Source organism: Copadichromis virginalis, linkage group LG14 (assembly GCF_057382275.1).
Source record: "Copadichromis virginalis isolate Kocher_CV1m ecotype Utaka linkage group LG14, C_Virginalis_male_GT1.1, whole genome shotgun sequence".
NCBI classification, from domain to species: Eukaryota; Metazoa; Chordata; class Actinopteri; order Cichliformes; family Cichlidae; genus Copadichromis; species Copadichromis virginalis.
In genome coordinates this window covers 1,862,773-1,878,702 of record NC_140631.1, presented here as the reverse complement: position 1 = coordinate 1,878,702, position 15,930 = coordinate 1,862,773, and the positions used below count along the sequence as shown (strand labels likewise).

The following is a 15,930-nucleotide window of genomic DNA, read 5'->3' as shown; positions in this document are numbered from 1 at the left end:
ATTAACACAAATATGTAATCAGCCAATCACACGACAGCAATTCAACACATTTAGGCACACAGACAGGTCAAGATGACCTGCTAACATTTAAACTGAGCAGAAAGTTTAAGCGACTTCGTGCCATGGTTGTCGGTGCCACATAAGTTAGCCTGAGTATTTCAGAAGCTGCAGCTCTGCTGGGATTTTCCTGCACGATCATCTCGAGTGATGCACAACACGTCAGACCCTGAAGCAGAGAGGCTACAGCAGCAGGAGACCACACTGAGATCAGAATCAGAATCAGAATACTTTATTGATCCCTGGGGGAAATTATTTTTTGTTACAGTGCTCCATTTTAAACCAACATTAAGACAAGACAGACAATACGCTAACTAAGAATAGTACAATATATACATATATATACATACATACATACATAAGTCACTCATAAATAAATAGTTGGAAAAGAAACATGTGTAGTTGTAGCAGCAAACAGTGTGTTAGGTGGATGCGTTGTACAGGGAGATGGCCACAGGCAGGAATGATTTCCTGTGTCGTTCAGTGGTGCTTTTCGGTAATCTCAGTCTCTCACTGAACGAGCTCCTGTGACTGACCAGCATGTCATGGAGTGGGTGGGAGGTGTTATCCAACATTGTCTTTATCTTGGACAGCATCCGCCTCTCCGACACCACCTTGAGGGAGTCCAGCTCCATCCCCACAACATTGCTGGCCTTACGGATCAGTTTATTAAGTCTGTTGGCATCTGCGACCCTCAGCCTGCTCCCCCAGCATGCAACAGCATAGAGGATCGCACTGGCCACAACAGACTCATAGAAAAATCTACTCCAGATCTACTCCAGTCTGGAGGAAACTGAGCCCATTTGGCACAAACTGGGCAACAAAAGATTAGAAAACCTTTGCTGGTCAGACGAGTCTCAAGTTCTGCTGAGACACTTGGCTGGTTGCTGCTGGTGCGACGTTGCAACATTAACTGAGCATCATTTAAATGCCAACCTGAGCGCTGTTGTTAACCATGTCCATCCCTTTCTGACAGCGGCCCCATTCTCTGATTGCTGCAAAGATGCTCAGGTAGGTGCTACGTGTCAAAGTATCATCCCCGAAGCATCACACTGCCTTCTACCCACAATGCTCCTGGTGCCAGGTGTTCCCCGGGTAAGCGACACATGCACGGTGACTAATCAGACCAGGCCACCTTCTCCCATTGCTCCATGGTCCAGTTCTGATGCTGATCATTGGTCATCATATTCTCTATATATGTTACACCTTGGTCGTATTATTGAAAACTACAAACTCTCTTATCATTGCTACGCAGATGACATCCAAATTTATTTTGAATTGAGTGAGGATGAAACTTCCTCGATGCTTCGCTTCTTCGAGTGTATAAGTGAAGCTAAAGAGCAATTCCCGCATCCTTAATGACAAGAAAACGGGAATTATAATCTTTGACAGTCACACCCCTGGAGCCCATCCAACTGGTGTCCTCGGGCCCTTTGCTGATTATCTTTCCGATTCTGCGAGTAATTTGGGTGTTTACCTGGACGGCATGTGTCCTCTGTGATTAAATCTTGTTTCTATCAACTTTGTTTAATCTCTAAGGCCATGCCATACTTACCACGTGAGGATCTAGAAAAGCTTATCCATGCCTTTGTCACATCCAGGTTAGACTATTGCAACTTCCTATACACTGGGCTTCATTCTGCCCTTCTTCATAGATTGCAATTCACCCAACACGCAGCGGCTCGCCTTCTAACTGGTACTAGTAGGTTTGAGTCTATCACCCCAATTCTCACTGGCCTCCAATTAAATACTGCATTGATTTTAAAATCCTACTGCTTACTTATAAAACCATAACATCGCACCCAGCTACCTTATTGCTCTCCTTAGCGTGTATACTCCCAGTAGTATTTTCTCCAACTAAACTCTGATAAAACAGAAACTCTAATTATTGCTCCAGACCACATGGTCCCAGAAATTAGACAGCATATCAGCTTCTTATAGACCCTTCTGTAAAATCAAGCCTTAGAAATCTCGGTGTCATGTCTGACAGCTCGATGTCGCTCGAGCAGCACTCTAAGCAGCTGTTTTTATCATTTACGGAATATTTCTAAACTCAGACTAATGGTATCAAAGCTTGAACTTGAGATGATTATTCATGCTTTTATTTCTTCTCGTTTAGACTATTGTAACGGCCTTTTTACTTGTTTTAACAAATCAGCCTTAAATCGTCTTCAGACTGTGCAGAAGGCTGCAGCACGTCTCTTAACAGGCACCAAGAGAAGATCGCATATCACTCCAGTCTTGGCCTGCCTTCACTGGTTGCCTGTAAGTTTTAGGTTTCATTTTAAAATTTTAGTTCTAACCTTTAGGGCCCTGCATGGTCAAGCTCCTCAATATTTATCTGACCTGCTGAAACCACATACATCTTCTCGGGCTTTAAGGTCATTAGATCAGAGACTGCTGGTGGTACCGCGCACTCATTTTAAAACTCGTGGTGATCGGGCCTTTCAGACGGTGGCACCACGGCTGTGGGATTCTCTCCCACTGTCTCTTCGCTGCACGGACTCCATTGATTCTTTTAAGAAACAGCTGAAGACATTTTTATTTAGAAAAGCATTTGATTAATTTCTTCTTATGCTGTTTTTATAGTTTTATTGTTTTACATTGTTTTATTTACTGTTATATTGTTTTTATATTCCCATTTCCTGTGTTGTAAAGCACTTTGTGATTTTTATCTGTGAAAAGCGCTATATAAATAAATTTTACTTACTTACTTAGAACACTGAGATCTTCTGACCAATTGCTTTTGGTGCAACCTGGGTCACGGCTGAAAACCAGAGGTGACCGTGCCTTTGCTTCAGTCGCACCTAACCTCTGGAATAACCTCCCTCATGCTATTCGCACATCTGACTCGATCCAGACTGAAATCCCACCTTTTAGCTCAGCCTCCCCGGCCTCCTAGAGCAGGCCTTTTAAGTGTACTTTCTTGCCCTCCCCTTTCCTCTCTTTTGCTTATATTGTTTTATTGTTTTCATCGTTAAGTCGTGCTTGCTTATCTGCGTACTGTGCTTGTTTAATCAGTGCCTCCCACCTGCTAGCTTATCTGCCTTTGTACTTTACTATTGTTTTATTGGATTATGTGAAGCACTTTAGCTACCTCTGGTTTTAAATGTGCTATACAAATAAAGTTGTATTGTATTGTATCATTGGTGGTTTCGGTGGTGGGCAGCGGTCAGCACAGGCACCCTGACTGGTCTGCAGCAACCAAACTCTTTGAGCTACAGCACTACTGTCCTTATGCTTTCCCCTGCTTCTAATATCTACTGTGAGGACACCGTGCTCACTCGCTCCCTAACACATCCCACCCACTACAAGGCGCCACGATCAAGAGATAATCAGTGCTCCTCACTTCGCCTGTGAACATTTAAAATGCCTCACCAGTGAATACAGTCACACGTGCAGCGCAGCTGGAGAACATGATGTGTTTTAATAACAGTCCACAGGTTTGTTGCACTGAAAGAAACTCGGCCACAGTTTCATTTTCAGCAAGTTTATTTTTTTCTTTTTTGAAACAGCTCACAATGTTTTCAAAACATTTGACTTTCCTTGCAATCTCCAACACGAGCAAGCAAGACATTAACATCTTCCAACATGGTCAAAGTCGTCGCCGAATGACATTTGGAAGCAAACTATTTCACGAGAGTCCACTTTAAAAGAAGTGAGAAGCAATCGGGCACATAACAACCAATAAGAAGACTGTACATGAGTGAAACCGGACTAAAACACTAAGAGGCCGTCTCGCGGCGCAAAGGAGCAGTGATCTGACAAAATTAACCAAATGCCCTAACAGTGAATTACTCCTCAGCCTTGCATGCGGGTCAAGTGTGCGTGCGTGCGTGCGTGTGACTGTATGCATACGTGTGCACTTGTGTTCCACTGTACAAACAGTAAATTGGGGCGATCGTGGCTCAAGAGTTGGGAGTTCGCCTTGTAATTGGAAGGTTGCCGGTTCGAGCCCCGGCTTGGACAGACTCGGTCGTTGTGTCCTTGGGCAAGACACTTCACCCGTTGCCTACTGGTGGTGGTCAGAGGGCCCGGTGGCGCCAGTGTCCGGCAGCCTCGCCTCTGTCAGTGCGCCCCAGGGTGGCTGTGGCTACAATGTAGCTGCCATCACCAGTGTGTGAATGTGTGTGTGACTGGTTGTGTAAAGCGCTTTGGGGTCCTTAGGGACTAGTAAAGCACTATACAAATACAGGCCATTTACCATTTACCATTTACCATAAATTACATAGAAACCTAACGTGTTCTAATAAGGCATTATGTGGCAAAACAGAGAAACCAGAGAACACCGAGTCCACAGAGCAAAAAACAGCATCGATGCCAGAAAATCTGTCGTTAAGGCCAAGAAACGGAACAAAGTGCCTCATGAACAGGACGCAGAGCTGCGTGAAATCAAGCTCGAGTCTTGAGGAAAAATGTCAGCACAGACACCGTTTGATGATCCGAGCCAGGGACGAGATGACGAAAGGAAACATCGGTTTGTCGCTCTGGGTCAGTGAATGGGAAGGTTTCAGAACAGCTGCAGTTTGCATGCAGAGACATAAAGGCTGTTTCCCACTGCAGGGGGGCGAAGAGCAGCGTGTGTGCACTGACTTCACAGGTGGGGACAGTAGCATAACGAGCTGGGACCATACATAATACATTCATGAAGACGTCTTTACGAACAAAATGAGTGAGGTCAACAAAAAAAAGAACACCATCGGCTCCACGGCAACACGCCGACGTCTGCTAACCGACTGCGGCACAGTCAGGCGAGGAGGGCGGGAGCACAATATTTAACGCATCCATATATACTTTCTGCCCCTGATGCAACGCCAGGCTGTCGGACGTGAAGCTCTGCAAACTTTCCCTGAATGGACTGTTTTATTTTCTCATGATAAAATCCACTATGACTGTGTGGGACCACCCACAGGGACACAGTTCTCTCTAAAAAGATGCCAAATGAACAATAAAACGACGAGATACAAAGTGAGCCCGACTCTCACTCACAGCAGTCTGTGCCCACGGCCGGCCCGGTACCTCTTCGGACTTTTCTGTAGGTATTCAGCAGACGGACGGCGCTGCCTCAGCCACGGCCGCGGTGATGGGCTGGTGTCTGCTCCGACACAGTTCCCTGAGAACCCCAAACACGCTTCCTTGAGCACTACAGCTATGGCAAAATGCTGCGGACAATAAATCGCGGTCCTGAACAACACAAACGAAACACAAAAGAACTCAATTTTACCAAACGACGTGGTGCAGCATCACAAGAAGAGGACATTTTAAAAGCCGATATTTACAAATTCATTCAGGTGATCTCGGCGATGCTAGCAGGATGGGAGGGTGTCAAAGCCAGGAATCGTCCAATCGCGTGCCGCCTCTACTGACATAACACGGTGCTGCTGGTGGAAAAGAAGAGTGTACCTACGTGATGCCACCAGTCACCTGTGTGCGTCCCGATCCGTCAACAGGACAAACAGGAACCACGATCCACAGTTAGCTCCTCTCACAGGGCACCAGCGTCACATCTACCGCCACAGGACAAACTGTACTCTTACCAAAATATGTTTAAACATTGTGTATACAGCGTAAGTCTATATGTTTGTGTGTTTAAATGTGTGTTTTTTGCATTCTATATTCCAGCCTCGGGATGCTTATTTTGGCTTTAAGCAATGGACGCCTCCTATGGACGGCGAGTTTGCGACAGGGTCACGCTTTCCCTGACGAGCTCCACAAACTCAAATCCTTCACAGTTTGCTCCAGCGTCCACCTTTTCCTCCCGCTCCTTTTTTGACCCCCGTATATATTTTTAACATTATAAAAAATAAGTTATTGCGCATCCAAAAAAAGTGCAATGTACATTTGAAAAATATTTCTCTCTCTTTACACATTTCCATTTTTTCTTGACGTTTTTCTGCTAATTGGGGTGGATTCCTACAGATGACTTTGGGGTGGTGGCGAGCTTCCGCCCGGTGGCTCTGCGCTCCATCGTGCCGCACTGCTGACGGAGAGCGAAGGGGACTAAAGGGTTGAAGGAGAGGAAAGAAGGGAACAGAGAGAAATGGGCGACGGGGACGCCACGCTATGCGATAACCATGGGAACGTCGTCTGAGAAGCCGCTGATCATGGGAGCATCTTCGTCGTCATCACCTGTTAACAAAGGGAAAATGCGTGTTTAGAAAGCTTCGTGGCTGTTGGAATCAATTTGTTCAAACGTCAACACGCCAGAGAGAAGTGGACCCGACTGCACGCTAGTACAGCAGCCATACGGCGATGCGCCCTGCTTTATTGGCTGTTTCACTTTAGAAGAAGTTCAGTATGGTGAACATCTGCAAGCAGCCAATGAGAAACTCACGTACTGAGGTAAGAATTGAAGTCAGAATTATGGTCATTTTTCACATTGGGCCACGTTTTTATTGCAGTCAGAGCAGGAAGCTAGGTCCAGCTTAGCAGCGTGTGAGCTAGCTATACCAGCTTCATAGGGTGGGGCAGGCTGACTCTTCTATTGCAACCATGCTGAACTGCTAGGGTCAAAGGTCATGCCAAACTGAACAGAAAGGTGAAACTTCGTGGCAGGTGATTAAAAACATGTATCCCTCCGCCAACCTAAAATGTAAACGACCTTTATAAAAAACCTCGTTTTCCAATTCGTGTCTCGTTTCTCGAATCGATAAGAAATAATTACCCAGTTCATCCCCGGAGGAGAAGATGGCCGAGCCGAGCCGAGAGTTGTAGTGGGAGTTGGCAAAGGCGGTAAAATTGTTCTGCAGCCGCCGGTGTCGGAGGTAGAGAACCACCAATCCGCCGCAAACAGCCAGCAGCAGCAGGAAGAGGACGGGAACCACCACGGCCGCTGTGTCGCCTGAGTGGGCCTCGCTGCGGGATGCATCGCTGGTCCCTGTGCAGGAGGGGAAAAAGCATTTACAGAAAAGAAATGAAGTGTTTGTAATCCCTGGAATACTGTTAGGTTTCTCTGGGCTGCATGAAGGCGCTGCTAACAGCCCAGGATTTAGGAGCCGTTATGCTCCTAAATGGCTCCTAATCAAACAACTTAAACTCACATTTCTGGATAACTTTAATTCATTTGAACCTTTTTTTGTAGTGATTTTTATTAAAAACAATGACAGCATCAAACTGAATTTAATGCTAAAAAGCGGGTGAGTGCCTCAAGCAGCTCGACACTGTCAGATTCAGGGTTTCTTTTGATTCATTCTTTAATGACGCTACACGTGGAAAAGATGTGAATGGCAACAACACAGCTTTAATGTTCATCAGGTGAGTGTGGGCGGTACCTATGAGCTGGTTATAGAGCAGCACTGCAGGCTCCCCGCACAGCTGCCCGTTGAGCAGGCAGCGAGCCTGGACAGAGAACGTGTAGTTGTGTCCCACCAGCAGGCTGCTGATCCTGAAGAAGGTGTCTGTGGTGTTTCCCAGGGACGACGTCTTGTTGGTCACGCTGTCAAACACACGCACTTCGTACCCCTGTGAACAGCGCCCCCAGCAGGCAGAGGAGCACCACAGCAGCAGAAGAGCAGAGCATAAATCAACACTTGGAAAAGCTCATTCTGCTGTAAGAACAGTGGCACCTCTCACATTATTATCACTCACAGTCACTGACATTTGGTTTCAAAAGCAGTGGTTAGCTGTAGGTATCTCACCCTGCTCTCATTGAAACCCTTCTCTCGGACAGCCAGGTTCTTCCAGAAGAGATATATGTGATCCTTCTCCGTCAAAAATTTCAGGGCTTCAGGCGCCGCAAGAGGAACTACGAGCACAGGAAACGCAGAGTTTATGAAAAGTAAGCACAGGGGAGTAGAATCTGCTCTGCACGAAGCGACATAAGACATCATATTTAGGGATGCGTGCAATCAGTCAGCCAGATGATTAAATGAGTTCATCTAGTTGGTAAAAGAATATTTAGATTTGAAACATGCACAACGCCGGCTGCTGCAGCTCTCTGTGTGTGACGGGAGAAAAAGAACAGACACTGTGTCAAAGTAATGACAGTACTGAGATTACTGTGATCACTACTCCTTATTTAAAAAACAACAGCAACAAGCTATCAGTCAAATTCAGCTATAAATGTGTTTAATGTAGAGTTCTTTCTTTATTGCTAATGTTTTTATTTTTAATGAAACTAAACGTATTCAAAAGGAACAATTAGACATCTATTTACAGTTGAATCACATCTGCATTACTATTTCAGGCCAGTCAACGTGTTTCTGTCTGATTTCAAACAGGCCTTTGAACAGTCAGTGTTAACTAGAGCCGATATGCACCTCTGTAACAGTAACAGTTTCCATCCAAACAGAAGCTTTGGTCATTTACAAATCACAGGCTAAAAACATCAGTGAGGTTACAGTTTGTAAGTGTGTGTTTCTGGTTTGTTTGTGATGTACTCCATTTATACTCCACGATGCTCACATGGCTGTTGGCAGTCACAGCTCAGTCACACTAGAGCAAGAATATGAGGACAACCTCCTTGGATTAGGACAAGTTGGCGGTTGATCAGTGACTGAAGAGTTTGTGAGTTTTGAAGTCACACAGTTATACCTGTGCTGAGGGTGAAGCTGGCCTCCTTGCTCATGTTTCGCAGGCGCACAGAGATGCTGTATCGCCCTCCAGGCTCCAGGCCTTTCAGCACGTATTCCACTGTGTTGTTCTGGGTGGTCAGCTTGTAGTCCCGCTCCACCTTACGAATCACATCCCGCATGTGTATTGCATATGTCTAAAGAAACAAGACGGGAATCCAAGATCAGGTGGATGTTAAAAGCTGTGACGTATCAGGTAATAATATATTTGCGAGGTCATTCTTTTTTATCGGCTGAGTTACAGGATTGTGTTTCATACACGTTTGAACACAGCTGGAGCATCTGCTACAGCACTAACTCACTGCCGTGTTAAGTGTTGTTCAGGATACGTGAATGGTCACCATCGACATCTTACACTGTTATCTCTGCTCAAGTATGAGTATTATTAGAATGACAACATGGATGAGACAAAGGAACAAATACTGCCATAAACATGTTCTGTAGCTAATTTACAGCTAGCTAGCAGCACTCCAAAAAGTTGATTCTGTTCACCTGGACGAAGCGTTTAGTGGGACAAACGTTTCGTCACTCATCCAAGTGACTTCTTCAGACTCAGCTGACCGCAGGTTTCCTCAATCTTATTCAATTCAATTCACTTTTATTTATATAGCGCCAAATCACAACAAAAGTCGCCTCAAGGCGCTTCGTACATACAGAGAAAAACCCAACAATCACATGACCCCCTATGAGCAGCACTTTGGCGACAGTGGGAAGGAAAAACTCCTTTTTAACAGGAAGAAACCTCCAGCAGAACCAGGCTCAGGGAGGGGCGGGGCCATCTGCTGTGATTGGTTGGGGTGAGAGAAGGAAGACAGGATAAAGACATGCTGTGGAAGAGAGACAGTCTCAGCTGACTGCAGGTTTCAATCTTATAAACAGGACATTTGCATAATGACTGAAACCAGCCCACTGAAGGAACAATGGGCTGGGAGGTCAGTTCCTTAATCTTAATTATGCAAATTCTCATGACCATTGATCAACAACCACTGACCAAAACCCACTGATCAAAGTCAGCTGAGACTGAAGAAGTCACCTGGATGAGTGATGAAACGTTTCTCCCACAAAACGCTACGTCCAGATGAACAGAATCAACTTTTGGAGATTTACTGTCCTGGATGATTGAGCATGCATCAAGACCTAGCTAGCAGCAGTTTACTGTAATTGTAGAAACAAAGGCCAGTTATAGCTAATATTATACATTCATATGTTGTAGTATTGTCTTAAATCAGTACAGTTTGACATGAAAAATAAGTCCATGTCATGAACCAAGTAATTTGGCAGCTAATGTGGTCTGTCTCCTAAGCTAGCCGCTCAGGATTTTCCTAGCAATACAGCTAGCTAGCTGTAGCTTAGCTTCACTGGCTCTGCTTATGTTCTAACATCAGCTGATTAAGTAATTTTTAAAAAGAGCAGATATGACACCAGATCAACCTTGGATGATCGTATGAATTAGCTGGCTTTACTCACCCAGGACAACTTTTGCTACAATACGTTAGCAGGCATAATCACTAAAACCTATATGAACTGAGTGCCCTACTGATTTCAGGGTCCCTCACTGACACTGAATCTGACCAATGTGCTTCACAGAAACGTCCCCCACATGCTGAGACAGGACAAAAAGCCAGCTGTGGTCACACTGTTTGGTTAAAATAACAATCCTTCCAGAGCCGCGCTGTAAAATACATGTTAATACAAGGAAAACGCTACCTACTATCTCTTCAACTGTAAATATGAACAAGTTAAAAGGTGTGAAATGAGTCCTTTATATTCCCCATGTTCTGATCGTTTGACATCATTACAATAAGAGACAGGAGTGTACCAAAGGTTTGCTCGGGCTGTCATAGGGGGGCTGCCACTTGAGCGTAGCCTGAGTTTTGTCGACTCGCACACGGTGGAGGTTCCTGGGCGGCAGCTTTTCATTGGGAATCATTTTCACCACAGCGTAGTCGGAGGGAGGACCCAGGAAGGGAGCAACAACCCGCACCTGAACAGAGAACACACAGATCATGGCTAGTGACCGAGTCATGTTACCCATACACAATATGGCCAAAAGAGACACAGCCAGTTGTGAATGCTGGAGTGCTCTGTAAAATGTAAATAAAAGCAGAATGTGGCGGTCTGCAAATCGCTTAATCCCATTTTTCTTCATATTAGAAGACATCAAGAAAATATCAAATGTTTAAAGTGAGAAAATATGAATTCATTTTCAAAAAGCTGGGATGTGGCCCTGATGGATTCTTCTACCATGAAGCCATGCTGGTAAACGCCTTCCATGAAAAAGGCTTTGGGAGCAGATGTTACTCTAACACTTGTATACTTCTCTGACCCTCTCACCTGTGATGGTGACCTCTCACCACCATCATAGATGCAGTGCTGAATACGACGTGCAAGTATCTGGATGTGCAGTGTAAAAAGTTCATTTACAGAACGGTTCGAATAACAGAAATGACTAGTTTCAGCAAATACACGTGAATGAAACTGTGTAATAAATACGATCATTTTTAAAGTGTTTCATTCTGATTTTCAGTTTGGGTTTCTCCTCCTCTATGAATCAGCGCAGATGTCTCTCACTGTTTAAATTTTCAGGGACAACATAAATGAGCTTTAAGGGGAAGCAGGCCTTACGGGGTTGAAAGCTCGTTTCGGTGGAGGATAACCTGAGGGGCTGTACCAAGGCCCGGATCATTCTGCATTCAGGGTCGGTGACTCTGAATGTTCACGTCCATGCTTCGTAATAAGTCTAACGTGTGCTGGAACATATTCCCCTTCACACTGGGAACGGCAGCCTACGCTGCAGTCACTCAGCAGGCTGGCTCCGTGATTCTGGCGTGCCTGCTTTCAACCCTCGTTATTATTCCAGTTTAGTCTGAAAACTGTGTTTGCATTTTAATTTATTCTTCACTACTAAGCTTAGATCACCTGCTCGCGTCGCCACCGTCAAGCACAAACGTGACAGCACAGCTGTGGAGACGATCGCAGCTGCATTTGCACCTGCGCTCGTTAAACTTAACGCTGAATAATTTCCACTCCTGCGCTTTTTGTGTTTTCAGGTGGGAGATTTCGCCCTTCCCTTTACTCTCACATGTCACACTAACTAGTTCTTCTGGAAGTGATCTGGCTTCGTGCCACGAGCAAACTTTCTCAGAGCAACAGCACGGAGCGGCGCCGTGTTCAGAATAGAGATGGACCGATGTGATATTAAGTATCGGTATTGGGCCGATACTGACCTAAATTACTGGATCGAATATCGGAGAGAAATAAAAAAAATGTAATCGATCCATTAAATATCAAAAAAAGCACCTCACAAAACTTGCGGCATGGCGTAACTCTGCTCATAACGTTAGCACGTCGGAGCAGTGTGCGTCACGTGATAGAGAGGCTGTGGCGTACAAGACCTGTCGGCGGTCTGGTTGAGCATTTGTAGCCTCGCTACCAACCCGGCATTTCATCTCCGAGAAAGTTATCCCAGAGAGAAGAAAGCAAGTGTGTAAGTTCATCTCTGAATGTTTGTGAAGCATTCCAGCGTTAAGCTTAACAAGCGATATATGGAGCGACTGCCTCTTCTTGCTGCTACTTCAATCATGAAACTGATCAATGATCAGCTGATCGTCTCTCTTCTTTGTTTTAGGCCCACTTTGCACCAGAAAGAGGAAACCAGCGGCTGAACAACAGCAGCACGTTTAAGCTTGATCAGCTGTTGTTAGAATGTATTTAATATTACTTTCTACTCGAGGATCTTTTTCTACGTAGCTGACGCTGGTAACTGTGCAGGGGCGGATCTAGCAAAGTTTAGCCAGGGGGGCCGATAGGGCATTAACAGGGAAAAGGGGGCACAAAGACATACTTTTCTTTCTTATTCTCACTTAAAATGTCTAGCTTTTAATAATTATCTGAATCTTACACCCAAAGTTTTAATCTGATGTAAAAAGTATAGAAGTCCATTACTGTATATAGTAAGATAAGATAGAACTTTATTAATCCCTCGGGTGGGTTCCTCTGGGAAATTCGATTTCCAAAAAAGCACAGCACCGACAGAAGTTACAGAGTTATACACACACACATATATATAAATACAGAGACAATATAAATAAAATATACGAAGGGGATAAATAGAATAAATAGGAATAAAAATAAAAATACAAGTGAATTGCACATTTCAAGTATTGAGTCTATTGCACCGTTGACTATTTACAAAAGTATTGCACAAAAGGTATTGCACAGTGAGGTGAAGAGGCACTACAGCTTAGTTGTTCCCCCCTCCTTTGTCCTCCTGTTTCCCCTCCCTCTCCCCTCCAGAGAGGAGTTAAACAGTCTGATGGTGTGTGGGACAAAGGAGTTTTTAAGTCTGTTAGTTCTTGTCTTTTAGTAACTGTTAAGTCTAATATACCCTAGTAATCGATTAAGCATCATGAGGTGGGGGGTGGTTCCCTATTTTTTTTTTGATGGGAGTTTTAGAGCCCTATTGATTAGGTTGCTTACTCTTTAAAATACCAGAATAGAGAGGATGGTGCAGGTTTAAGTTTATTAGATTGATCAGTTTTGCTGAACTATGAAATATTTTGTTGTATTTTTTGCATACAGGTGTAACAGAATAGCTTTAGTGTTGTTGTTTATTTAAACTTGAGTATCAACTTATACAAAATGCAGCAAGATATTAAAAAACTGTTTTATTGATTAAAAAACACTATATCGGATTCATATCGGTATCGGCAGATATCCAAATTTATAATATCGGTATCGGACATAAAAAAGTGGTATCGTGCCATCTCTAGTTCAGAAACGGCAGGTACTCAAACACGTGAAACACACGTGTGAGATTCTGGAATGTTCCTTTAGAGAGGCGTGTTTAAGAACGGAGGAAAGACTCACCAGGAAGAGAAACTGCTCATCGCTGTCTACGGTCACTGTGAGGCCGACAGAGGGTGTGCGCACCTGACGAGGACTGAGGTAGAAGTCCAGGAAGGAGGTGGCATAAAACACACCGTACACCTGCGCGCACACAGACACACACAGACACACACAGTTTCAATGGTCAATACGTACGTTCAACAGAATGTGAAATAACAAATGTAGGAGGATCTGGTTGGATCTGAATGATGTCCTCAGGATCCTTTGTTCATTAATGTGGTTCCATGCACATGCAGCGTGTGTGCAGTAATGCATGAGTGCAGGTCACTGCCTGCCACACTCAGTCTCCTCATCGACTGTCACCATGACACACTACTACACACCATGGTATGTTTTTAACATATTTTTGAGCACCTATGATATAATATGATATAAGCTTAGTGTTAAAGGATGTGTTATGGTTGCGATATCAGCCAACACTCCACATCATGACTGAGTGTCGTCATCTTAATGTTAAAGAAAACATCATAAACCCAGACTCTGTTCTGGATCCTGGCACTCAGATTTCAGCTTGGATGCATCAGCCTCTCTCTCAGTTACAAAGCCAACTCCACAAACATGGGATGTGGTGTAAATATAAATACATGAGAAAATGTACCATTAAAAAGGGTCGTGTTTACTGCTGTGCACCAACCTGTCTGCTGTTACAGAGGAACTCAGCTGCTGGACTTTTACCAGAGAAATGTTGTCCCGTGTCTGCTTTAGGATTGTAGCTGCTCAGTCCAGTTCATATCACATGTTTTCAGTCGGTGGACGGTTACGCCGTCGGTTAATCAGACTCCATTCCCATTATATTTAACTTTTAGCTCCACACTTTTCCAGAATTGTATTTAAAATCTTTTTAACTGCTGGATTTCTCTGATAAAGTCAAAGATGAAACAACAGGCTGCACACTCTTACGTCATTTTCTATGATATTGTTTGTGTGAGTTTACCTGAGCAGGCGATCCACTGACGGTCCAGCTGCACTCCACAGCTGTCTGGTTGACAGCCTTGGCCTTCAGGAGGGGCCGCTCTGGCTGCTGGCCTTTGGTCTGCTGATGTGTCAGCGCGGTGGGGCTGTCTCCGACGCTGGTGTGAGCCCACACAGCCACCTCATACACCGTCCCTGCTGTCAGGTTTGTAGCTGGAAACAGACAGCACACGTCAACACCCACACTGCCAGACAAATGCACGCGTGACAACAACAGTCTGATCGGTACCTTTGAGGACCCCTGATGTGAGCGTGTAGTTTCTGTTCTCCTTCACGTGTGTGTCAAACTGCCAGGACAGGATCACAGTGTACTGTTCCACCTGAAAGAAACAAACAGGGCCATCAGAGGCGTTCGCACAAACGGGAACCAAAAAACACAAGAAGAAAACCTGAGGAGAAGCTCTTACTTTGTACTCAGAGTTTAATGTAAAGGACAGGCTCATGGAGTCGTTGGTGATGCTGTCGAGGTTCACAGAGGGAGGAGGCAGGGCTGCAACACAGGAAGGAGTCAAAGGTTTCCCTGGTTTCACACAGCTGATGACGAGACATTTATAGGACCGGCCGTACGACGTACCTGCCCCACTGTTCATTATTTGGGCGCGATCGGTTGAGGAAGTGATTCTGAAAATATTTACTGCTATTTAAAGTTATTATTTATAATATGTGTTCATTTCTGACAGGCCTCCAACACACTTGTGTTCTTACTGAAGGAGCTAGCACACACAAAAAAGCCTCCACCTGAAATGTTTCCTAAATACCAGTAGATGGCAGCGGGGAGCAGCTTTTCAAACTGCAGCGAGCCTGAGACCAGCGTACCTTTCTTAGGGGTGATGGATTTCACCTCGGACCAGTTTCCCACACCTCGACTGGTCACCGCAGCCACCTGGGGAAACATCAGCGGTTACACACGCTGCACGTGACGCTAACACAGCGGATGTTTGTGAAGCGGTGCAGGCGTCTTACCCTGAAATCGTACTGCGTTTCTGGACGCAGCTCGTACACCTTAGTCGTCTCTGATTTGGATCTCGCCGACGTCCAGTCAGCGCTTTGAAACACGCTGTACTCAACCTGTCGACAAACACAAATAAAAGGATGTTTAGCCACAAAAACCCACGACTAGTGAATGTGGAGCCTTTAATGAGCCGAGTCATCTCCTGGCCCAGAGGTGGGTCGTTTTAATAAAAGAAGCTGGGTTGCACCAATAAGCTGAACCGCTACAGGTACAAGCAGATGCTACAGTCACTCAATGAATATGTAAAAACATCAACACTGCATCTGTTTGATCAACAATCTCAAAAACTATTTGTCAAGAGATTTATTTCAAAGACACTTCTTCAGCTGAGAGTCTAAGAGGAGAAAACACACAACCAGACGCTGCAGTTTTAACTTGCAGAGCGCTCACATCAGAGTGGGGCCTGTGAAA

At 44.8% G+C, this 15,930-nt stretch overlaps 1 protein-coding gene across 2 annotated transcripts in view; it reads right to left on the bottom strand.

The window, feature by feature from the left end:
- Positions 1 to 468: 468 nt before the first annotated feature.
- sorl1 (sortilin-related receptor, L(DLR class) A repeats containing) overlaps positions 469 to 15,930 on the bottom strand; it is a 94,264-nt gene continuing 78,802 nt past the window's right edge. For both annotated transcript variants that reach the window (XM_085478985.1, XM_085478984.1), the window contains exons 37-48: positions 15,471 to 15,575; positions 15,324 to 15,390; positions 14,915 to 14,997; positions 14,737 to 14,827; positions 14,470 to 14,660; positions 13,497 to 13,616; positions 10,447 to 10,611; positions 8,590 to 8,764; positions 7,695 to 7,801; positions 7,329 to 7,518; positions 6,722 to 6,934; positions 469 to 6,186 (exon numbers count right to left, since the gene is read on the bottom strand). In XM_085478985.1, coding sequence (XP_085335111.1) covers positions 6,119 to 6,186; positions 6,722 to 6,934; positions 7,329 to 7,518; positions 7,695 to 7,801; positions 8,590 to 8,764; positions 10,447 to 10,611; positions 13,497 to 13,616; positions 14,470 to 14,660; positions 14,737 to 14,827; positions 14,915 to 14,997; positions 15,324 to 15,390; positions 15,471 to 15,575 — 1,575 coding nt within the window. In that variant the 3' untranslated portion in view covers positions 469 to 6,118. The remainder of the gene's footprint in view (positions 6,187 to 6,721; positions 6,935 to 7,328; positions 7,519 to 7,694; positions 7,802 to 8,589; positions 8,765 to 10,446; positions 10,612 to 13,496; positions 13,617 to 14,469; positions 14,661 to 14,736; positions 14,828 to 14,914; positions 14,998 to 15,323; positions 15,391 to 15,470; positions 15,576 to 15,930) is intronic.